The sequence below is a fragment of the Rhincodon typus genome, chromosome 32 (genome assembly GCF_021869965.1).
Source record: "Rhincodon typus isolate 14 chromosome 32, sRhiTyp1.1, whole genome shotgun sequence".
NCBI classification, from domain to species: Eukaryota; Metazoa; Chordata; class Chondrichthyes; order Orectolobiformes; family Rhincodontidae; genus Rhincodon; species Rhincodon typus.
Genome location: NC_063363.1, coordinates 6,601,242 through 6,626,710, shown reverse-complemented (window position 1 = coordinate 6,626,710; position 25,469 = coordinate 6,601,242). Strand labels below are relative to the sequence as shown.

At 41.1% G+C, this 25,469-nt stretch overlaps 1 protein-coding gene across 1 annotated transcript in view; it reads left to right on the top strand.

Annotated features, from left to right (window-relative positions):
• The window catches only part of LOC109911808 (transmembrane protease serine 5-like), a 37,353-nt gene extending 11,884 nt beyond the window's left edge, over positions 1-25,469 (top strand). The window contains exons 4-13 of the mRNA XM_048615506.1: positions 4,283-4,399; positions 5,862-5,997; positions 8,521-8,634; positions 9,523-9,566; positions 12,849-13,011; positions 16,512-16,690; positions 19,230-19,328; positions 19,417-19,559; positions 22,113-22,265; positions 23,910-25,469. Of these exons, the coding sequence (XP_048471463.1) occupies positions 4,283-4,399; positions 5,862-5,997; positions 8,521-8,634; positions 9,523-9,566; positions 12,849-13,011; positions 16,512-16,690; positions 19,230-19,328; positions 19,417-19,559; positions 22,113-22,265; positions 23,910-23,933 (1,172 nt within the window). The 3' untranslated portion in view covers positions 23,934-25,469. The remainder of the gene's footprint in view (positions 1-4,282; positions 4,400-5,861; positions 5,998-8,520; positions 8,635-9,522; positions 9,567-12,848; positions 13,012-16,511; positions 16,691-19,229; positions 19,329-19,416; positions 19,560-22,112; positions 22,266-23,909) is intronic.

Genomic DNA, 25,469 nt, shown 5'->3' with positions numbered 1-25,469 from the left:
TTTCACAGGATCTTGGAATCTATTTGGGTTGGTTTTTATTTTGCAACTAAAGGTGAGGCAAGAATGCAAATATTTTCAATCACACCCACTTGAGCTCAGCTAAATGTTTTACTCAATGGTTCCACACCTAAGCACAGGCTTGCAGAGCTCCATTCAAATATCTTCTCTGCTCTAACACTTACTGACAACCTCTGGTGCATTGAGGATTGTCATTAGCTTCTGGCTGTTTGTATCTTTTCCTGAGTTACATTCAATACACAGTACAGAAAAAGGCCATTCAGCCAACTTACCCATACCACACAACCATGACTCCACCTTGCTCCATTTTATCCTGTCAGCATTTCATTCTCTTATGTGTTTATCTAGCTGTCTAGTTATCCAGCATAATTTTGTTTATGATAGATTGGGAGCTGAATATGGAGACAATAAGGACTGCAGACTCTGGAAGCCAGAGTCTATAGGTGTGAGGCTGGAAAAGCACAACAGTTCAGACAGCTTCTGAGGAACAGGTGAATCAATGTTTCAGGCCTTGACGAAGGGTTTCGGCCCAAAACATTGACTTATCTGCTCCTCGGATGCTGTTTGACCTGCTGTGTGTTTCCAGCCTCTCCCCTGTAGACTCTGGGATCTGTTCGATAATAATGGTATTAGCACAATAGAGAGGGATGCCATATGTTCAGGAAACCAGAATGTAGAAGTAGTTTGGGGAGAGATGAAGACATTGAAATCCCTACACTGCAGAAGCAGGTTATTCAACCCATCGAGTCCACACAGGCCCTCTGAAGGTCATCCAACCCAGACCCAGACCCATACCCCCCAGTCTTATTCCCTGTAATGCTGCATTTGCTATGACTAATCTACCTAACCTGCTCACCCCTGGACACTGTGGGCAATATAGCCAATGGCCAATCTACCTTACCTGCACAGCTTTGGACCATGGGAAGCGACCAGAGCAAACTCCACACATTCAGTCACCTGAGAGTAGAATCAAACCTGGTTACCTGGCACTGTGAGGCAGCAGTGCTAACCACTGTGCCACCCATTAGAAATGATCGATTCTGTTGTGGGATTGATGTGTAAGCGCATGGAAAGATACAGCAAGAATCATGGGGGGTTTTAACCCACTGGAGCAATCAAATGGACAAAGGTAGTTTTGAGGAGATCATAGAATGCTTTCAGACTGTACATTCTAGAGGCAACCAGAGAGCAGGCTATACTGGACTTAAGTCTCATCAAGTTGCAAAATATTATGAATAGTCTTATAGTGAAGAGATTATAAGTAGCTGTAACCATAATACAATCAAATTTTACATTCAGTTTGAGGGAGAGGGGTGTGGGTCCAAGACTTTTATTTCAAAGTTAAATGAATGTAATTTGAGAACATGAAAGCAGAGTGAACTGGCAAAGTAGGTTAGGGAGCGAGTCAATAGGTTCAAAAAATTAGATACATTCCAATGAGAAAGAAAAATTCCAAAGAGCAATCCGACTATCTTCAGGTAGCTAAAAGAAGTCAAAGATCATACTAAGCTTGAATATAATTGCACAAAGACAGGTGGTAGGTCAGAAGATCAGAAGTCTTGATCTGTATGTCCGTACAAATAGTATTTACCTCAACTGTTTTACGTATAGTGCGTTTCACATTCTAGCCACTCTCTGGATTTAAAAAATTGTTCTTGAATTCCTGATTAGAACTACTAGTGCCAATCTTATATTTATGATTTTTATTATGGGATTTATTGACAAATTCAAACATTTTCTTCATGTCTAACCTATCAAATTCTTCCACTATCTTAAAAATCTCTGTCAGGTACTGCATTTGCAATACAGAATGGCCATTGTGGTTATCCCCGAGCCCAACGGTGAGATGGCACTAGCACCTAGCTCTGAGAGTGTGGCAGAGCCCTAAGCACTTTTTGCACCTAATAAAGATGCATGACACAAGCATATACAGTTTCCTTTTCATTTCTTGCATATACGCCAGTTAACTGGATACAAATCAATTGCAAACAGGAATGTAGAAAGAAGCCATTTTTCCCATCTGGTCTGTTCTATAGAAACATAGGAGATAGGAGCAGGAATAGGCCATTCAATATGATCATGGCTGATCATCAAGCTCAGCACTCTAGACCTGCCCTCCCCCCTTATCGGTTGATCCCTTTAGCCACAAGAGCTATACCTCCTTCTTGAAAACACACAATGTTTTGGCCTCAATCACTTTCTGTGGTATTGAATCCCACTGGCTCATCACTCTCTGGGTGAAGAGATTTCTCCTCATCTCAGTTCTAAAAGGTTTATCCCATATCCTGAAACTGTGACCCATGGTGTGGTCACTCCGAGCTCAGGAACATCTTTCTACAACTAACCTGTCTAGTCCTGTTAGGATTTTAAACATTTCTACGCAATTTCCCCCCTCGTTCTTCTAAACTGCAGTGAATATAATACTAACCATCTATCTGTCATTTGCTCACCTGCATTCCATGCTTTCAGAGAAGCAAGACCTATTCGTCTTGAGTTTTACAGCTATTAATGAGTTTGAGTAGGCTGCTTTCTGTAGGAGACAGTTCCTCACTTCAACTACCTTCTGTGTGAAAAAGTGTTTAATAACTTCTCTGATGAATTGCACTGGTTCTGAGTTTGAGATTATTACATCTTCTTCACATAGATTCTTCAAGGGGGTCTAAAAGATTGTGAGGTTTTGAGTGAAACTACAGTGTCTTTGTTTTTCCAGGAATCTGTGAGTTTTGGATGGTCAAGGAACAATGGCTGATGAGCTGATGCAGTCATCATTTTGTTTCCACCAATGAAAACCAGCCGAAAAATTATTTTTGTCTCGTCTTTAATTACAAGTCTGGTTTTAGTTGCACTCAATCCATCAAAATAATTTTATATAGAACATAATGTTTCTAGGAAGTGCGACCTTTCTTCAATAAAATGGTTAATATTTTCTACTTGTGTAAATAATGTTAGTAAATGTTGATAGGTTTGGGAGTTGGTTTGTTTAATAAAGCTTAAATCTGACACCTCCTGAGGGCTTAAACTTTGCTGACGCGATAAAAACTTAACCACTGCCCGAGATAGTATAAAACAATACTGGACTGAGATGTGTGGGAGGGCAGGATTCTATACAGGAGATTAAAGCATGTATTTGCTAATAGTAGCCACTCCTTAGCTTAGTCAACATCACCGAATATCCAAGTCAAATCTGGGGTCATAAAATTGCAAGAGACTGAAAACAAAATTCTAATTTAAGATGACTTAATTTTTATTTAGTTCATTCATGACATGTGGTCATCACAGGAAAAAAATGAAACACTGGAATAAACTCGCCAAACCTTGCACCTTCCAAACCTGCTAATTCTGCCAGCTAGAAGGATGAGGGCAGCAGACTCATGGGAATATTGCCAGCTGCATTATCCCCTCCGAAACAGGAACTACATCACTGTTCCTTCGCTGTCGTTGGGTCAGAATCCCAGAACTTCCTTCCTAACAGCACTGCAGGTGTTTCATTGAGCCCTATGGACTACAGCAGTTCAAAGAAAGCAGCCCACCACCACTTTCAACAAATGATGGTCTTACCTGAAATACACACAGAAACCGTCAGCAAATTTTTAAAAATCACATGCAAAAAGCATGACTGGCAACTGTCATCGCCTGTACTTTCATCTCATGCAGAAGGCAATATTGACCTCATTCTGTCCTTGATTAGGGAGAAGAATGGTAACTGGTTTGAGACCAGGAGAACTCATTCGCCCGCCTCAAATGCAATCATTGAAAGAAGCAGTAGTTTAGATTTAGATTTTAGATTTTATTGTTACGTGTACTCGAGTACAGGACTACAGGGAAAAGTGGACAATTTCACCACACATGGCACCATCTTAGGTGCCAAAGTGCCTAAGTACAAAAAAAAATAAGGTACAAAGTAGTAAGAGAAGCAGAGTTAAAAATTTAAGCATTACTTCATAGAATAGTAGAAAAATAAAGAAATAGGTAATAGTTTACTTTAAAGTCTTTCATAATTTAAGTTGGGAAAATAAAGTTCCTTTATCACTCAGTCAGTGTCTTTGAAACACATGGGTCTATTGTCAAAGGTCAATGCTGGAGATATGGGGCAGATTAATAAAACCCTCATGACTTCTGACAAACCAATGTGTTACCCAATGTAATTCATTTTCCGATTATGGCACTGCACATAAGGAGTAAGTGTTAGATACCCAAGGCCACTGAACTAATCTGACAACTAAAATCTCTTTCCTTTTAATGCTTTTTTTTTGTTCTATGTTAGTGAAGCATTTGGAGAGACCGATTGAGAATAAAAACTCCATACCTACTGGAGGTAATGCACCCACAACTCTCTGCAACAGAACAGACACATATGACAGCAGTGCAACGTCAAGCCCAGGTTGGTATCTTCTGTAGTTCTGTTGGAAAAGACTTGGCTTTACGTATTTGTAAACATTAAGTGAAGGTTAACTGTACCAGAGTGCGGCTCTGTTCATCCCTCTTAACTATTGATACTTCAGCCAATGATTTTCTTTTTGTACTTGATTGGTTCAAAATGGCTGATCTGTAAACAGTACAGGAGTTGCTGTGCTGCTGGAGCTAGGTTGCTCTGGGTGTGCTCCTGGAGTTTATCTGTTTTTGAAGACTCTATTCCTGGAGTTACTGTACTCATAGAGTTAGTCTGCTCCAGTTGTTCTGGATTTATTTTGCTTCTGGAGCTGATCTATTCCTTGAGTAAGTTTGCTCCTGATGTTACTCCACTCATGCTTTGAGTCTGCTCCTACAGTTAGTTGGTTCCAGGTGTAAGAATCCAGAAAGCTCCTGCACAGAATGATTTGAGGTCCTACTGCTTGAATCACAAAAAGCTTGCATTCAAGTTCAAAGTTATTAGTGGAGGCAATGAAATATTGCCTTTATTTCACACAGACTGGACAATAAAAATGGTGAAGTTTTGCTAAATCTATACAAGACACTCGTCAGATCACAACTGGAATACTTCCATCAGTTTTAATGCCCTTATGTAAGGAAAGATATCCTGGCATTGGACACAGTCCAGAAAAATTTCACTCAGTTGACCTTAGTATGGAAAGATTTTCTTATGAAGAGGAGTTGAGTAGGTTAGGTCTGCATTTATTGGAGTTCAGAAGAATGAGAGGAGACCTTATTGAAACATACAAGATTCTAATGGGGCTTGATGGAGTAAATGCAGAATAGAACAGTATAGGACCAAAGGGAATAATCTCAGAGTCACCAATTTAAGACAGAGATGAGGAGGAATTTCTGCTGTCAGAGGGTGGTGAATCTGTGAAATTCTTTACTGCAGGGGGCTATAGAGATGGGGTCATTAGGTACATTCAAAGCTGAGATGGATGGATTTTTAATCAGTAAGGGGAATCGGGATTAGCGTGATAAAGCAGGAAAGTGGAGTTCAGGATGATCAGATCTGCTATGTCTTCATTGAATGGAAACGTGACCTCAATGGGCTGAATGGCCTACTTCTGCTCCCATGCCTTATGGTCTTGCTCCTGTTTCTGGGTTCACACTCCTCCTGATGTTAGGCTGCTCCTGGATTTAGTTTGTTTCTGGAATTACTCTGCTCCCAGAATCAGGGAAAAGGCAGGAGATGTGGTATTAAGTCATAATGTTGATTCAGAGAGCTAGTAGATGACATGATTGACCAAATGGCCTCCTTCTGTACTCCTGCTGTCAGTCTACTCCTAGTGCTCGCCAGGTTCGGACAAGCTACTCTCAGTGTTCCTCCTGAAGATAGTGAGAAAATAAAATAATTTGAATCAAAAAGAATCTAACTCAACTGCATCACAGAATGAATTCTGCTTTGACTATCATTGATTTGTGCCCAGTCTCTTTCAGAATTAATACTGAGAACTCTCTACTAGAGATACATCACCAGTCGAAGCAGGCCTGGCTTCCCGTGTGTGATGCAAGATGGAACTCCTCGCTGGGTAAACTGACGTGCAGATACATGGGACGTATTAAGTACGCTGTGATTATTCACTCAATTCGCTACTGTGCAATCAGAATATCTGAAACTTTTCTCAGGTGTATCCCCTTGCCAGCCCTGTGCGAGATAAACCTGAGCTTGATCAGGTGAACCTCATTGACCATTCCCAAGTTCCCTTGAAAATCTCCAACGTTGGGGGTCACTGGTCGTCATCCACAGTGCACACAATAAGGGGCAAGCAGAGACTAAATAAGATCAACTCCGGTCAGAACCCAAATTATCCAATTCCTTGCTTCTGGTTATCCTCACAAACTCCTAGGAATGAGATAACAAGCTGTCAGGTACTTACAGGGAAATGTTCAGGGCCTGCAGAATGTTGAAGACAGAATAATGAATCACTTGTAGTAAGCTGTGCACAGAGTGCATTCCATAGTGTTATATGTAAAGGATGAATTCACATTCTCAACAGTATTGTCCAGCAGGAACTTTAAGTACAGAGTACTGCATGGCACATGCTACTTTATTTACAGGAGCCTTTTCAATCACAGCTCCACACAATCACTAGGACAACCTACTTTCAACTCCATAACAGCACCTTGACTTCACACTTGCCTCCATTCATCTGCTGCAAAAACCCTCGTTCGTGCCTCTTGGTCACTCCTAGACTAAATATTCAAAAGCCCACCTGCCTGGTTTCCCACATTTGCCCTCTGAGCACTTGAGGTTATTCAAACTCTGCTGGCCATCTCCTTCAAGGCACCACATCCTTTCCATCTCGGTTCTCTCTGATGTACATTGTCCTCTGGTTAAGCAAAGCCTTAATTTTGAAATTAATGTCCTTGTTTTCAAATTCCTTTAGGATGTTTCCCCTGTCTATCTGTTTTATCACCTCATAACCCACTTAAATATCTGCGCTCCTTGAATTCCGGCCTCTTAACCATCCTTGGTCTTAATCACTCCTCCGTTTATGATTGTGCCTTCAGCTGCCTGGGTCCTAATGTACTCCACAAAACTTCTCTACAATCTCTACTGTTCTTCCCTCATTTAAGATGCTTATTTAAAACCTACCACCTGAACTAAACTTTCTGGCCAGCTGACTAATGGCACTTTATGACGCTCAGTATCTCATTTTGATTTAAGGAACTTTCAATCAAACTGCCCAGGAATATTATGCCACACCTCTGGAGCAGGTGGAACTCAGACCTCGATCTCCAGGCTCAGAGGTAGGGGCACTACCACTGCATCACAAGAGCCCTCTTACTTTTGATCATTCTTTTCTTTTTTTTTGTTTTATGCTGTTTGTTCCCTTTTAAATCCAGTAATGCTATCACACGCAATCAAACGGCTTTCTCCATCACCAAATCACGCATTAACCACCTCTAGTCAATTCCCCCTGTTTCCAATTGTTCAATTTAATGCAGACCCCACTAACGACAATACACTAACACCAAACGTGAGTGAGAGATAGGGAGTGAGGAAGGGGCTAAATCAAATTGGAATTGTAAGCGGAGATAAGGCACTCCACCCACAGTGGTGCCCACCTCTCTCTGAAAGCATTGAGTATCAGGGGACCCCGCATGCTCCCTCTCCCCTGGTTATGATTTATAATTGCAAATGTGATTAACCACAGGGATCTCTGTGAGAGAGCAATTGGTTATATATAGTTTAAAGGGTGCCACTCCACAGGCATGGGGGCAGATGAGAAGATAGCCCTTTCTGAACTAAAATGGCTAGTACCTTTACTGTTGGTATCAGTCAGGATCACACTCTGAGCCGACAGACCCTCACTTCATAATGCTTCACAAAGTACCATATTATGTTAAAGGATTCAGAACAATGTAACATGCTGTTGTAGATTGGTTTATAATGTACAGCCCTTTTAGCTTTGTTATACAGGACATCATGTGTCTTGATACACATCATATAGCACCATGATTTCATGAAGATCACAAAGACTTCTTTTAAATCATGAGAAAAGCTGACAGTGAGTAAAAAAAAAAAACAGCCTGCACCACTTCAGCTTCTCAATTTAGCAAAGCAAAGCTTTGAGGTTTATTTAGTGGCGTAGTGAGAATTCCATACAGTTACTGTCCATCACACTCCCAATCTGCAGAATCTTCACACATTAAACAGGGTGAGATCCTCAAACTGCGGTCCAACCATAGTCCCAAAGATTTAAAGTATAATAGGAAGCTGATCTGCCTCCATACAAGATGTCACAGTTGAAGAACAGCAAAAGAGTGAGATGTAGAAATGTTGATGGTTTACCTGGGAATGTTGGTTGCAAATTGACTTCGCTAGCATTCTTCCATCGATGATGGAAAAGTCCAGGAATGGGAGGGTTAACTTTTTATAAAGAGCCTTTCAATAGATGGCTAAGAGATCAATCTGTGAGAGACACGTTCTTTGACAAATGCTGTGTTTGAACTGGTGGTTGCGTGTTTGAAGCAATGGCCTCTGTTACTAAACTGCTGAGCCTGGGACATTGTAAATTAATGGGAACTGAATAAATTCAGAGGGTGTGACATCATTCCAAACATTTGTACATTATTCTGCAGGTACCTGAATTCCAGTATAATAAGTGTGAGTGAGATTGGACCCAACTACACACAAGGATTTGCTGAAATCACTGATGGACACAACAGAAATTTAGAGAAGATCTGGGGCTACAGGTTTGTATCGTTCCCTCAGATCTGTGCAAAGTTACCTTTACACTAAATCCAGGGATAAGTAATCAGCAATTATGAGGGTAGAAAGAACAAGTTTCTTAGGAGATTCCTTTGAGGGGAGATTTAATAGTGGTGTTCAAAACCATGCAGCGTGTAGACCACAGCAGTTCCCATTGGCAGAAGGTTCTAGTGACACTGTCACTAGACTATTAATCCAGAGACCCAGGTAATGTGGAATTTGAATTTAATATATTTTGTTAAATTATCTGGAATTAAAAGTCTGATAATGATCATGAAATCATTGCCAATAGTCAGGAAAAGCTCACCTGGTACACTACAGTCTTTTAAGGAATGAAACTGCCATCCTTACCTGATCTGGCCTACATGTGACTCCAGACTCTCAGCAATGTGGCTGACTCTCAACCACCCTCTCTGCAATTAGGGATGGTCAATAAATGCAGGCCTAGCCAGTGACACCCATATCCCGTGAATGAATAAAAGAAAAATCATGGAAGTTCTCCTGGCCAGCATTCATCTCACAACCTTTACAAAGGCAGATGATTTGATCATTATCACAATAGTGTCTGTGGGAACTTGCTATGTACAATTTTGCTGCGTTTGACCTACACTATAACAGTGACTATACTTCAAAAATTGCTTTATTGTTGTAAAGTGCTTTGGAACATCCTGAGGCTGAAGAAAGCATTGTATAAAAGCAAATTTTTCCTTCATTTCCAAAAGCACTCTTGTTAGCATCAACCTAAACCAGCTTAAGAGAGAGATATAAAATACATCCATCGTCCAGTTAGTTGTTAATTCCTTTTGGTGACAGGTGTTTGCAATCCTCACAGCATCTAACTGATAATTAAGTCTTCTTGTTTTTTTCTCCAGGGCTAGCTGTGCATCTGGAAAAGTAATAAAACTGAAATGCTCTGGTAAGTGCAAGTGTTCAAAATAGAATCTTTAATAGGCATTGCTTCGATTCATTGCTCTCAAACTGTGAAATGTATACCACCTCAAATAGCACTGGAAAACATTAATGTTTCACCTTTTCAAATTCTCCTCAAAGTCACACGGCACACTGACTTGGACCTATATTGACTGTTCATTCATCATTACAGGATCAATATCCTGGAACTGCTTGCCATCACTGCTGCCCTAAGTATCACAAAGACCCCAGGGGTTCAGTCATAGAGACATACAGCATAGAAACAGACCCTTCAGTCCAAACAGTCCATGCCAAACATAATCCCAAACTAAATTAGTCCCACCTGTCCGCTCAGAGATAGTAAGAACTGCTGATGCTGGAGCCAGATATAACATAGCGTGGAGCAGGAGGAACATAGCAGGCCAGGCAGCATCAGAGCAGGAAAGCTGATGTTTCAGGTTGGGACCCTTCTTCAGATCTTCCTCAGAGAAGATCTCGATGAAGCCACTCTGCCACAACCAGGCATATTGAATTCATTCCCAGCACAGATTGTGGCAGCAACAATGGATGGATTAAGTTTGTGTTAGTCATTTTGGAAGAGCTTGGTTTTAAAGAGATCCTGATCCCACACTTTGAGACAAGGACGAGCCAGAAAGGAACTGTGTCATTGCAAAATACATTTGACAAACAATAAAATGACTCAGTGATTTTTGACATTATCCTTTCACTCACCCAATTGAGAAAGTTTACACAAAGTTAGCATCATGATGTTTGGTGAAAGGGGTGAGTGAATGAAGGTGGAAAACTAACCACTTTGCATGGAATATTTTTGTTCAGGTTTGCATTGAATAAGATCACACAGATTTTATGGCAGAGAAACAGCCCATTCCATGCAAACTGATCTGCACTTTGCATGAACCACCTCCCACTTTATATCATCCCACCGTATCAGTGAAGCACTCTATCTGTTTGGATATTCTGGAAGATTCTTAAAGAGATTTTTCCAGGATCTGATCTGAGATGTCTCCTCAGGTCTCACTATTTGGTGGTGCACTGTGTTTGTACATATTGCACAAGGGTGACAGTGCATTGTAGTGACCTGAGCATTTTTAAATGGCAGTGTTTGTGAGTATCACTAGGTGGCTTACAGCACCCACACATGCAGAGTTAGAACGACCTTTGATGCAGTGTCAGTGAAACAGAAGATATTTTTCTAACGTTCAAAGGTTTAGGGTGATTCAGGAGAGTGTTTTCTTTGATTCAGATGCAACCATATAGCAAATGGTCTTAGAGTTAGCAGTACAGCCTAGATTAGTTTTACCTCAGAAGGTTGAATTCACACCACCATCAGTCTGGGAGCCATTACCATCTGTACCCTGTGTTATACAGCAAAGCTAACATTGCTTTGGAACAGTGTGGTATTTGCAACACCGGTCATGATGCCTGCATCCAATCTTCACTGCTTTGACAGAGCTTTGTTCAAAAAGCTGGTCTTTTTTTTTCCCGTTAATGGCAGGAAGTCACAGGTGCGTATGCACAGATGGATTACAGTAATTATTTTTAAAGTCAGCACCCTCTTTTCTTAAATTCGATCATTGGGTGTGGGTTTCACTAGCTGGACCATCATTAATTGCACATGCCTAATTGCTCTTGAGCTGAGTGGCTTGCTAGGACATTTCAGAGGGCAGTTAAGAGTCAACCACATTACTGTGGGTCTGCAGTCACAGGTAGTCTAGACCAGGTAAGGATTTCCGTGCCAAAGGATATTAGTGAACCAGATGGGTTCTTCTTTTGTTATGGTTCACCATTAAAATAGCTTCTAATTACAGACTTTATTTAAAAAATTGAATGCCAACAATCTGTCCTGGTCCACCCACATTGACACAACAGTCAAGAAAGCACAACAATGCCTCTGATTCCTCAGACTGTTACCAATTGCTACAGATACATCATAGAAAGCATCCTATCCAGATGCATCACAGTGTGGTATGGCAACTGCTCTTCCCAAGCTCAAAAGAAATGACAGAATGTCATGAACACAGCCAGTCCATCACACAAACCAGCCTCCCATCCATTGACTCCAACAATACTTCCCACTGCCTTGGGAAAGCAAACAACATGATCAAAGACCCTCCCACCCCAGTTACACCCTCCTCCACCCTATCCCATCAGGCAGAAGGTATAAAAGTCGAATACACATTACGAATGGATTCAAAAACAGCTTCTTTCTTGCTGTTATCAGACTTTTGAACGGACCTCTCAAATGTTAATTCTGATCTCTCTCTCTGCACCTTCTCTGTAGCTGTAAGACTGTATTCTGCACTCTGTACTCCTACCCTGATGCACTTTGTATGGTACGATCTGCCTGTATAGCATGCAAAACAACACTTGTCACTGTATCCCAATACATGTAACAATACATCAATCAATTCATGATTCAATCATCTGCTATGGTGAGATTCAAACCAATGCCCATGAGTTATCAGTTCCCTGAGTCCATGATATTACCACTATGTTGCAACCTCTGCTACTTTTCCTGTTTTGCGAATACCCACTCCATAGAAAATCAGGGACAGGAATCTAGGACCAATGACCAGAGAGCTATTGAAGTAATCCTAAAAAGCTACCAACACTCTAACCAAACTACAATAATTCAGCACAGGTCAGACATTTTACCTGGGGTCTTCCTTGGCTCATATTGTCCATACAATGTAGAAAGTCTGTTAGTCCATTAAGACACTGGAGCAAAGTAGCGATGCTTGACTTGCAAACATTATGAGTGATGGTGCCATGATCTCTAACTGGGACAACCTGCTGTAGTCAAAACAGTGGCCTCTCATCCCATCTATTAACAGTCTGCTATCGAGGTAACTGGCATTCAGGGACTCTGCCTGTGATATATTTGCTTAGGCAGTAGCACTCTTAAGCTCTGACTTCTGTATTCAAGTCCCACTCTCAGACTTGGGCACAAAAGTCAAAACTGACAGCTCAGTTGTATAATCAGATGTGGTGTCTTTTGAATAAGGGGTTAAACTGTGGCCTCTTCCCTGCTATTGAATGGAAAAATATCCATGGCAGTATTTTGAAGAAGAGGTTATCTGGTCATGATCATGTTGTGAGATCTTGCTGTGCACAAATTGGCTACTGCACTTCCAACAATACAACAGGGACTATGATTCATAAATACTTATTTGATTCTAAATTGCTTTGAGGTGTCAAGCAGTTGTAAAGAGCTCTATCTAAATCCAACTTTTAAAATCTTTTATTTACTCTGTCTCGCAACATGAAGACTGTGGGGAGAAGCATGACTTTTCCATGATCGTTGGGGGACAGGAAGCCAAAATGGGGAACTGGCCCTGGCAGGTCACATTGTACAATAACTACCAACATATGTGTGGAGGCTCCATCATTAACCGATACTGGATCATAACTGCAGCACACTGTGTATACAGGTACATTATCCATCAGCACAGAAGATAAAAGTTAAACAATATTTTATGGATAATTTATGTCTCAGTCCATATTCAGGTGGAGAGGGTTAATGGTTAAGGGTTCTGCCTTACTATTCCTGGACATAATGGAAATGCATGTGTAATATCAGCAAACTTCAACCCCTACCCCTTACCTGTGAATACAACACTAGGTCGCATAGCTAAAAGTGATTGATTTTACACACATCATTCATTTTATATAATTATTGAGAATGCAGCTTGCTTTCACGTGTCACTGGACTTTCGTTCTCTTTGCTGCAGTTGTTAGAGAGTCATTATAAATGAACTCTGTAGACTGTTTAATGTCATACACTGATCAAATAGATTCTGCTGAGTAAATAGTCTCTGTTTGTTCGAAACAAACATTGCTCTAAGGACATTCTAAACCCCACCTCACCTCCACTTCAATGTCTAACAGAGGTTACCAACAAATATGTGTTTCAATAGACAAAATATGTCTTCTTATGTTCTTAAATGCAAGACATTTGAGTATTGAGAAATAGAACCACTGTCATTTAATGGGAAGATCGAAGCATGGCTTCTTCATCTAAGATACAATGTAACAGATGAGTAACCCTTCATTTCTTTTTCTCAATAGTGTAAATTTGTGCCAATACAAGTGGGTCATTCTGTATGCATAGATTTGCCATTTCTATATTATATACTTATACCTGCTTAATTGTTCATGATGGAACTGTGCTGAAATATTCCTGCTCAAGAGATCTTATCTGGCCTACTGATTGTTTCAAATATTTTCTTTCCTCTATTGCATATTTATTAGGAGCCAGGATGAAATCTTTGATATAGAATATATGTGTTCTTTTTCAAACCATTATCAGTATATTCCAAATGGGAAGATATGTGTCTTCTCTCACCACTTAAGCATCTGTCCTAATTAATAATTTAGCAGCAAGCTTTTGTGAGTTTAAAAATAAATAGTTATTTATTCTCACACACTTAGCCCAAGTAGCTGCAATTCTCTAACACTCAAGGATCAGATGCAGAATACAGTTAATACAGTCTTTTTTCAAATGGATTTGATTCTTTAAAATTGAGGAGAGTTTTATATAGTAAAGAGATATAGAGAACCCTAACACCTTAATTCTCAAACACACTCACAAAGATCAGATACAGATTACAGTTAACACAGATTCTGGCTTCTTGAGTAGATTTGATTCTGTAAGATTGAAGCAAAGACCTTATAAAGTGCAGGGATCACAGCTCATGAATGTTTCCTGCAGCCAGGGATGGTTCTCAGGGATTCCCTTTGAAACTGAAACATGTTAAGTATTTCAGCTGCTTGAAGGTCTTGCAGCCTATTTCTGAGTCTGGTTTACAGACTGGCTGAACTGATAGTTTGGATGGCTCGCATCCACAAACTGTTCTGAGTTAATCTGTTATACAGACGGAGATACTATGACTGTCTCACCACGTGGCTTTTCACAACTTCACAGCCTTTTCCAAATGAGGTGTGGTGTTCATGTTGATCCTACACCCTGTACTGCAGGGTTGACATTTCTGAAGTCCACCCTGTCTCGTGCAGATGGAGAAGGCCATCATGATACAGTGGGAGACACTCATCAACTCTAACTGCAGGGAACTTTGAAACATGCGCAAAAAACAGAAATTGCTGGCAAAGCTCAGCAGGTCTGGCAGTATCTGTGAAAAAGGATTCAGAGTTAACATTTCGGGACCGGTGAGTCTTCCTCAGAACCGGTCACCGGACCCAAAATGTTAACTCTGAATCTTTTTTCACAGATGCTGCCAGACCTGCTGAGCTTCTTCAGCAACTTCTGTTTTTGTTCCTGATTTACAGCATCTGCAGTTCTTTCGGTTTTTACCTTGAAACATGCTGTGATCTCTTCACTATATAAAACTCCCCTCAATGTTTGAGAATTAGAGTATCGTTAATCACCTCCATCTGTAATAAATTGAATTTTGATCTTTTCTTTTGTCCAGTATGAAACTGAGACAGGCAACACATCCTTAAACAAAGAGATGTGTGAATTCCCCAGATAGTAAGGTAACATAACCCGTGCCCATACTGATTAAGTGTTTGTCAGAAACTTGATACTTGACTGTAGCTCAAATACCAAAGATCACATGATTTGCAGCAGCCATTTTAATAGTTTGTATGTATCCAACTTTTAATGGTATTACCTAAAAGTTATGGTGTCCCTCTCCTGGGCATAACAGATATTACAGTTCACACTCTCTAAAATCCAACATCTAGCAACTAAAACCCATTTCATGTCAGGTCCTCTGCAGAGATCTCTTCTTACCATGCAGATTGCACAGGTCAAAGCCCTGACTTACCATCTGGCAATTAAAAAACTGAAATCATGAGGTTATCAATAGGCAAGGTCACAAAAGCAAAGTGGAGAGGTGGAGTTAAGATCAGCCATGATAGAAATGAATGGTGGTATGTGTTCAAGGACAGAATGGCCTCCATGTGTGCTTTGAGATGGTTGCACTCCCTTTATCTGAACTCTTGAGAATTCCAATTATAACTGGTCCAGGAATGGTTGATGTGCCTTCAGCTGCTTGGTGCTAAGCTCTGGAATTACCTCTCTAAATCTCTCTGCCTCTCCACCCATCATTCTTTGAGATGGTCTGTAAAACCTATCTCAGTGGCCCTGTTTGTGAATGTCACCTTCTCTGGCTTGCTGTCAAATTGTGTTTGACGATTGCTCCTGTGCAGCATGTTGATCTGTCTTACCACTTGCTGCAGAAGTCATTATAAAGTGAAAAAATTCAAGCAGAATTAGACAGGGTAAACACAGGAAGGATGTTCCCAGTTACCGGGGAATCCGGGTCCAGGATTACAGTTTAAAGATACAGGATAGGCCATTTAGGACTGAGGTGAGACTCAGAAAGTGGTGAGCCTGTGGAATTCTCTGCCACAGGAAGTTATTGAGGCCAAAATCGTGAATGTTTTCAAGAAGGAGATATATATAGTTATAAAGTCATACAGCTCAGAAATTGACCCTTTGGTCCAACCAGTCCACGGCGAACACAATCCCAAACTAAACTATTTCTACCTGCCTGCTCATGGTCCATAGCCCTTCAAACCTTTCCTATTCATGTGCTTATCTAAGTGTCTTTTAAACATTGTAACTGTGCTCACATCCACCCCTTCCTCAGGAAGATCATTCCACCCACGAACTACCCTCTGTGGAAAAGATTTGCCCCTCATGTCTTTTTTAAATCTCTCTGCTCTTGCCCTAAAAATATGCCCCCTAGTTTTGAAAGTCCCCCATCCTGGGGAAAAGACACCCACCATAGAGCTAAAGAGATCGAAGGGTAGCAGGAACAGGGGACTGAGTTGGATGGCCAGTCATGATCATATTGAATGGCAGAGCAGGCTCAAAGGGCTGAATGGCCTACTCCTGCACGTATTTTCTGTGTTTCCATGTTTCTTCTAGAACAGCAGGACAGCTCACCATCCTTTTCTGTTTCAGGTCACCCCATCCCTACAGCTGGTTGGTGTACGCTGGCATTCTGGATAGGCAGGTCATTCTGTTCAGCAGTGTCACCAGCTATTCAGTCGAGAAAATCATTTACAACGATAACTATGATGACGACACGCATGACTCCGACATCGCCCTCATGAAGCTAAAAAAGCCAGTGGAGTTTTCAAGTATGAATGTTTGTTTAATTTGGGAAAGCAGATGGTTCCTTCCTCTGACAGAATCTGTACAATGAATCCCTAGAAAATGTCAGCAGAGGCAAATTATTTTCTCTTCACCTCCATTACCCAGTTCTCTGGCTTCTACCTTCCACAGAAGGTGCTAAGCTTTAATGGCTTGTGGGTGCTTTTGTCACAACCAGCTTTCCTGTACTCATAACTGAGCTGAGGCACCAGTTACTCAACTGTGGCGAGATCAGTTGCTCGACCATGGCAGGCATCACAGTGGAGCCCAGTCCCATCGTCTCTAGACAGAGATTTTCCAGCAGTAAGTAGTTTGCAACAAACTGGATGGACAGATGGAATTTAATATGTTCCCACAAGTTTTTGTGCAAGTTTTTGTGGAGGGAGCAGAGGGGCATTTCATCAGGGGAACATCACACTATCTTGCCCCCCTGCCACAATTAAGTCGAGGAAAGGAGTGTTCATTTGTAGATGTCCTTCCTGCTCTGCAGTCAAATGAGGCCTTGAGGCATCACCCCTTAATTTACCCAGCAACAAGGCAGAAACCTTGCTATGAGCTAAACCCAAAAACGCAAACCCCATGAAGGTTGTTTCCAGCTTCTGTTTTGTTTTTGTTGCGGGTGGGGGGGTTCATTTCAGACACTCAGTGTGAGAATGGTAGGTTTTGTCAATCTATAACAAGACGAGCAGCAGTCTTGACTCTGATGAGGCAGATTTGAAGATCGCAGTCAGGATTTTGTGCAATACAGACTCTGTAAGAGGTAGACTGTGCTACAAAATGCAGTTAGAACCTGCATTGTGCGATAGTTGGCTTGGGAGGTGAGTCAAGTTTGAATTGGGTTGAGACGTCTTCCAGTCCAATTCCCACTCAAAACAGAAAAACGCTTGAAACGGGAAACAAAAAACTGAACCACAACCAAAAGCTGAACATCAATGGGATAAAAACACAAACACAGCAGCTACATTGCTGAATCTCCCCACAGAATAACAAGGTTTTAAATCCCCTACACATCAGAGGTATTTGTAAAAGGCAGGACCATTGGAAAATTTATCATCAAACTCCCCAGCATGAATTACTTGAGATTACAGACACAAATTTAAATATAAGTAAAAGAAGTGGCGCTTTGGTTTGAGTGCAGGAGATGTGACCCCTTGCTTCAATCGTTTAGGTAATTCATTAGACTACAGCTGGAGTACTGTGTATAGCTTTAGTCTCCTTATCTCAAGAAAAATAGTATTATTATAGAGAGAGTGTCATGAAGATTAAACTAGACTTGTTCCCAGAAGGATAGGGCTGTCTGGCAAAGACAGATTGAACAAGCTGGGTCTGTATTCTCTAGAGTTGCGAGAGGTGATCTCATTGAAATTTACAAAATACTTAAAAAGACAAAAAGGGTAGATGCAGGTAACAAGTTTTCCCTTACTGGGGAGTATCAAACCAGGGGGACACAATTTAAAAATATGAGGGATGCCACTGAGATGAGGAGAATTTTTTTTTTGCTCAGAGGGTTGTGAATCTTTGGAATTCTCTACCATAGAGGGCTAAGTGGGCTCAATCAATACAATACATTTAGGAACATGCCCTTCAGCCCACCATGCCTGCACCAAATATTAGTCCTATTTAGGCCCACAACCAATTGCCCATACACGGTTTCTATTCCCCTGTTTGCCTCCAATTCATGTGTCTATCACGTTACGCCTTAAACATTGCTAACATGCCTGCTTCCACCACCTCCACAGCCAGTACATTCCAAGCACCCACAACCCATTTTCCCTCCATTTCTCCCCTAAACTTTCCCCCTCTCACCTTGAACCTGTGTCTTCTTGTAGTTGACCTTTCCACCCTGGGATAAAGCCTCTGACTTATTCACCCTCTCTATGCCTCTCATAATCTTGTAGATCTCTATCATGTCATCCCTCAGCCTCCGTCTTTCCAGGGAAACAATCTGAGTTTATCCAACCTCTCCTCATAACTAAAACCCTCCAGACCAGGTAATATCCTGGTAAACCTTCTCTGCACCCTTTCCAAGGCATCCATATCCTTCTGGTATCATGGCGATCGGAACTGCACACAATATTCCAAATGTGGCCTAACTAAGTTTTGTACAGCTGTAATGTAACTTGCTAACGTTTATAGTTGATGCCCCAGCCAATGAAGGCAAGCGTGCTGTATGCTTTCTTGACCACCTTATCCAACTGTGTTGCCACTTTCAGGGATCTGTGGTCCTGCATGCAGGTCCATGGTCTTTGACTACGCTTAAATTGGAGAGTGAAAGATTTATGATTACCAATGAAGTGCACAGTTATCGGGATAGAGTGGGTAACAGGCATTGAAGTGTTTGATCAACCATGATTTTATTGAATGGTTGGGTGGGCTCAATGAGCTGAATGGCCTGTTGTGCTTCTATGTTTATATGCATTTCCTTCAGCAACCTCACACTGTATTTTCCTCTCACAGAGGCTGGGGTTCATTTCTTTCTTTATTTCAGATTCCCAGTCTTACCTCCGCATCTTTCCTCTTTTACAGATACAGTAAGAGCAGTTTGCTTGCCACCATACAATCAACAGTTCATACCGGGTAAACAGTGCTGGATAACCGGCTGGGGTCATGCAAAAATAGATGCTTGTAAGTATTAGAGATGCCATACAAAAATTGTTCACATCATAGATGAATCTTTGGACACAGCTCACTCATTCCTGATTGTATCTTCCAGATCAAACAGAAAATACTTTAAAGGAAGCTTCTGTTCCACTCATTAGCACCAAGATGTGTAACAGCAGCTGCATGTACAATGGTGCCATATCTTCCAGAATGTTCTGCGCAGGTTATAAGGCGGGTAAAGTTGATGCATGCCAGGTAAGCCAAGATCACAGAACATGGACAGCCTAGAGATTTGCAGGTTAGGTGAATTGGCCATTCTAAATTGCCCCATCGTGTACGGGGATTTGTAGGTTAGGTGGATTAGCAATGGGGAATGTAGGGTTACAGGGACAGGATAGGAGATAGATGTGGGTCGGACCTCTCTGGAGGGTTGGTATGGACTTGATGGGCCGAATGACCTGCTTCCACACTACAGGGATTCTGTGATTCTAGAGAGAATGCCAGTGAAGCTCAGCAGGTCTGGCGGCATCCATGCAGTGAGTTAACTTTTTGGAGTCCGATATGGCTCTTCCTCAGAACTTCAGTTATCAGTTGCAAATGTTGAGAACTACAACTTGGAAAAAATCAACACAGGCATTTTAAGCTTAAGTCTGGAATATGAGGGCCAAAGTTAGCAATCGGCTTGGTTTATATACAGAAAGTACTGGAGCAACTTTTCAGGTCAGACAGCCTGTATGGAGAGAAAAACAGTTTATGTTTTAAGTCCAATATCTTCAGAACTGAAGAATTCAAAATATTAACTCTGTTCCTGTCTCTACAGGTGCCAACTGACCTGCTGAGTTTCTCCAGCACTTTCATTTTTTTTATTTGAAAATTAATTGGCTTCTTATTCTAATAAGGTGAGTCTGTTAATCTAAGTTATTTGCTCTGGCATCAGTGGGTGGTATGCTTGCCTCTGTGTGTGTGTGTTAGAGGTTTTTGAACTTTTATGAGCAGCAGATTGAGATTTTGAATGTTTGTGAGCACAAGGGAGATGATGGCCTAATGGTATTATTGCTGTCCAGAGACCCAGATAACATTCTGCGGACCTGGGTTCAAATCCTGACACAGCAGATGGTAGTATTTGAATTCAACAAAGTATCTGGAATTAAGAGTCTAATGATGACCATGAATCCATTGTCGATTGTTGGGAAAAACCCATCTGGTTCACTAATGCCCTTTAGGGAAGGAAACTGCCATCCATACCTGGTCTGGCCGACATGTGGCTCCAGACCCACAGCAATGTGGGTGACTCTTAAATGCTCTCTGGGCAATTAGGGATGAGCAATAAATGCTGCCTGGCCAGTGATGCCTTCATCCCGTGAATGAATAAAGAGAAATAAAAAAGATTCCACATGAGGCAGCATGGTGGCTCAGTAGTTAGCATTGCTGCCTCACAGCACCAGGGACCTGGGTTTGATTCCACCCTCAGGTGACTGTCTGTGTGAAGTTTGCACATTCTCCCTGTGCTCTGGTTTTCTCCCGCAGTCTAGAGATTTGCAGGTTAGGTATATTGACCGTACTAAACTGCACCATAGCGTACAGGGGTTTGTGGATTAGCAATGGGGAATGTAGGTTTACACAGCAAGGATAGGCAGTGGGTCTGGGGGGGGTGGGGTTGGTATGGACTCGATGGGCTGAATGGCCTGCTTCCATACTGTAGGGATTCTATGATTTTAGGCTGTCAGTTGTGGTGCTGAGGGAGCATTGCATTTTCCAAGATGGTGAGAGGTTAAGCTAGAGCCCTGTCTGCCCTCTCAAACGGACGTAAAACATCCCATCACAATATTTTGAATAAGAGCAGGAATTTCTCTGTGGTTTCCAGGTCAATATTTAGCCCTCATTTAGCATCATCACAGCAAACTGCTTGGTTGCTGTGGGATTGGTGCTTTGTCACACAGTATCCCTGCCTCTGAGCCAGATGTTCCCAGTGCAAGCCCCACTCCAATATTTGATTCCTGCAGAAACTGGGTTTATAATGTAACTGAACAGGTTGAATGTTGACCTGCTGAGCTTTTCCAGCAACTTCTGTTTTTGTTCCTGATTTACAGCATCCACAGTTCTTTCGGTTTTCATTAGCACAGTGCTGTTTGGGAGATCTTGCTGTGTCAGATTTGCTCTTGTCTCTTCTACACTACAACAGTGATTTCTCTACAATAGTAATATCATTGACCATGAAACACAATGCACCTTCCTGAGGTTATAAAGAGCACTATGCAAATGCATTTGTTTTCTTTTCATTTCCTTTTTACTGCATATGTTATTCAAGGAAAAGGATCAGTTTTGAGATATGTACCTGTAGTCTTTATTGGATACATGAAATATTCATAGCCTGAGTAGACTACCAATAAACGTATTATACCTAACACAGAAGTAGTACTCTCTACACTGCCATGTTTTGTGACCTTAACTCAAATGCTACCCCTACCATTGCAGTTTGTACTTCCACTTCCCACAGCCCACAGCTCTGAGTGAGACCAACAATATGCATTCATTTGCAGATAGTTTCAAGGCCTTCAGGTTTCCCTCCAAGCCACACAGATACCATCTTAAATTGGAATTATATCACAATTCCTTCAGTGTTACTGGGCCAAAATGGAACTCGTCCCCCTTGACAGTATTGTAGAAACACCTGCTTTGCCACCCACTTGTCAAAGGCAATAGGGATGGGCAATAAATACTGGCTTAGCCATTGACATGTGCATCCCATGAAAAAATAAATTAAACAAAAGGGATTTACTGGACACTGACTGTGAATGTACATTGCAGGGAGACAGTGGTGGCCCTTTGGTCTGTGAGAATGTCCAAGCGTGGCATTTGACCGGAGTAGTGAGTTGGGGCATTGGCTGTGCTGAAGCCAATCACCCGGGAGTTTACACAAAAGTGTCCGAATTCCTGGATTGGATATACAGCACCATTGAGGTAAGCAATCCACTACTAGAGAATGCAAAGGGTAATGTTATTGGTCTTATCCTTCATTAATAATAGTCATGCTCAGTAATTCTCTATCCTTTCAATCTGTCTATCTCTCAGCAACACTAGAATGAAACAAGCTTTCTAACATATTATCCATCGCTTAAAACTGACATTTCTAAAAGATGATAGAAGTGACAAGGAATGTTTCTCATTTGCATTAACATCAATTGCAAAATTGTCAGAAATTGAGTCTAAATGCTGTGTTTACTTTGGGTAAGAAATTTACTTACTTACTATTTACTTACTAGTTTGTTCAGGTATATTGAATGCAAGGACATGTAAAGTGGATAACATCTCATTAATGAAAAGTAAAATATTCAGATGCTGCAAATCTGAAATAAAAACAGAAAGTGCGGAACAGGTCTGGCAAATTCTGTGGAGAGGAAGACAGAAAGAATATTTCAGGTTCAGTGTGAGTTTTGAAGAAGCTTCATAATAAACTTGCAATGTTAATTCTGTTTCTCCATCTACAGATATTGCCAAACTTCAATTTTTCTCCAGCACTTAGGTGTTAATGAGATGTTAAATAGAAAACACTATATATATATTCACCAGAACTGGGAAAAATATTAGAAACTCAATAGGATTTGAGCATGAGGTGGGCTGGACAAGGACATAAAGGAAGGACTGTGTTATGTTAGAAGTCAGAAGAGACTGAATGAAAGAAGAGTTGGTCTTCCAGTCCCAAAGACGATGGAGATGGGGCTAGAAATGACACAAACATGCTGAGATTTGCTGCTCACTGCAGTTATTAATAAACTGGGGCCTCAGTGTGAGCCCAGCCTCTGAAGTAACCCAACAAGGTCCTCAGTTATGACCAAGAAGTCAGCTCTGCATTTCTGTAATGACTAAGGAAGTGTCAGAATTAAACTAAAGTCAGACTGGAAAATTCAGTACTTTTTTGGCTTCCTGAAGGTGAGATCACAGTCAAGGGCTTTGCTGAGTTAATCTGACTATCCCACAAAGGGGACAGGTTGCGTTCGCAGTGGTACACCCACTATAACTGCTGGGGACTTGACCTGATTTAAGTCGTCAATCTGCATATGTGCACCTAATCAGTGGCTTTCTACAAACTATTGGACCATGATAGGCTTCACAAATAAGCTGACTCACATCTTGCCTGACATCGACTTGTGCACATTCTCCATTAGAAAGCATAGGATAGTGAACGTGGGCAGTGTATTCCCTCTCTCCTAATCCAAGACTAATGAAGCGAATTTTAACATCCACTACCACCATGACCTTCCATTCAGTCTAAGTTACTCCAGACAATTGTTTGTTCTTTTAAGGAAAATGTTTTTCCAATGATTGTTGCAAGCCCAGGAATCCAACCAAACAACTTACTCCAAATAGAACCTGATACAGACCTTTTACCGTGAATAATTGATCAGCTTTAAGCACAATTGATTAAATAGACCAGCAAAGGAATCAACAGCTGTGGAGGTAAGGGAGGTTGACACAGCTAAGGTACTGACCAGTCATGAAGCCATTCATTGGTTGAGTTGGCTCAGGGCTGAATGGCTTCCTGCTGTTCCTGCATCGCTTTGCAGAGGAATAAAAACCTTGACTGTATTTTGTTCTCCCTTTCAGCGCTTCGATACATCTGCCTCTTAAAAAAGATTCTCAAATCTTCTAAACAACGATGAGGAAGTTAATGCATAGAAGAAGACCAGCCAGTGACTCAGAGAGCTGAAGGGCTCACACAAATGCCGTTTCCTGACTTTAGATCTGGAGAAATTGTGTGGGTTATTTTCTTACTATGAGAAAAGTAAGAAACAAAATATGACCCTAGGCTCACTGAGTGAGTTAATTTGTGCGTAAGTTTTTGTTTAAAATGTGCCCAGTAATCTGGTTTTCCCATAATGGGACATTAGAGTACACAATGCAGTCAGTTATAGCCTCCATCACTATATCCTTTTTAAAAAAAACTGTTCTTCACACAACTGAAACCCATTAAATGAATAAGGTTTGATACATGTTAGCTGCTTGAGTCTGAGCACTTTGACATTCACCTCTTTAAAAATTGGAAATTAAAAGACATTTTTGCAAACTTCACAAATCTACTGTTTGAGATTCGTTCTCCATTTCCAGCAGAAGTTTTTGAGAATGTTGTAGGCAAGGCGCATGCAGCATGGCCATCCTTAACAATTACTTGACAATGTGAAATTACACTAATTGGTATTGTTACCAAAAACCCTGGCTTTAAGTACCTTGGAACTTTCTTGTGAGCATTTCACTTTCTTCACATGTACCACAGCAAAGAGTTCTTGCTACAGAAGCCTGGTGACAAAGCATTGTGTTTTTAACCCCACTGTGGATAGAAAACGTGGAGCATGTTAAACCTATATCCATTGGAGTTTAGAAGAACAAGATCTGATTTTATAGGAACATATGAGATCTTGAGGGAACTGGATAGAGTCAATATCCAACATATGTTTCCTTTTGGGGGAAAACCGAAATTCAAGGACATAATTTAAGATTAAAAGGTCTTCCTTTGAAGCCAAAGATTAGGAGATTTATTTTTCTCTAAAAGGGACATCTGGTAGCCATCTGATCGCACAATAGATATACAGGCCTTTTGTGCATCCCTGATTTTCAGAACTCCATTATTGGTGGCCATACCATCAGATGTAGAGGTTAATGTTCTCTATTTCCAAATTTATCTCTCTCTACCTCTTGTTCCTCCTTTCAAATGCTCATTTTTTTGCCCAGGATTTTGATCACCAGACCTAATAACTTTACAAGAACTCTCTGGAAGGCAATGGAAACAGGGTCAGTGAATAATTTTAAGACAGAATCAGTTAGATTCTTGATAGACAGGGGAATCGAGGGGAGATGGGTATGTGGAATTCAAAACACAATTAGCTGTGACCTTATTGAATGGAAGGGCACTCTTAAGGAAACTAATGGCTTACTACTGCTCCCTTTTCATATGTTCTTGGCTCAATGTCAATTTACATGTGATTATGTTCCCGTAACATTTTAATATGTTAAAGGTTTTCTAATGATTAAAAATACATGTGATAACTGTAGTCAATAACAATTTAATTACTATTCATATTAATGGACAGCACAGTGGCTCAGTGATTAGCACTGCTGCCTCACAGCGCCAGGGACACAGGTTTGATTCCACCCTTGGGTGACTGTCTG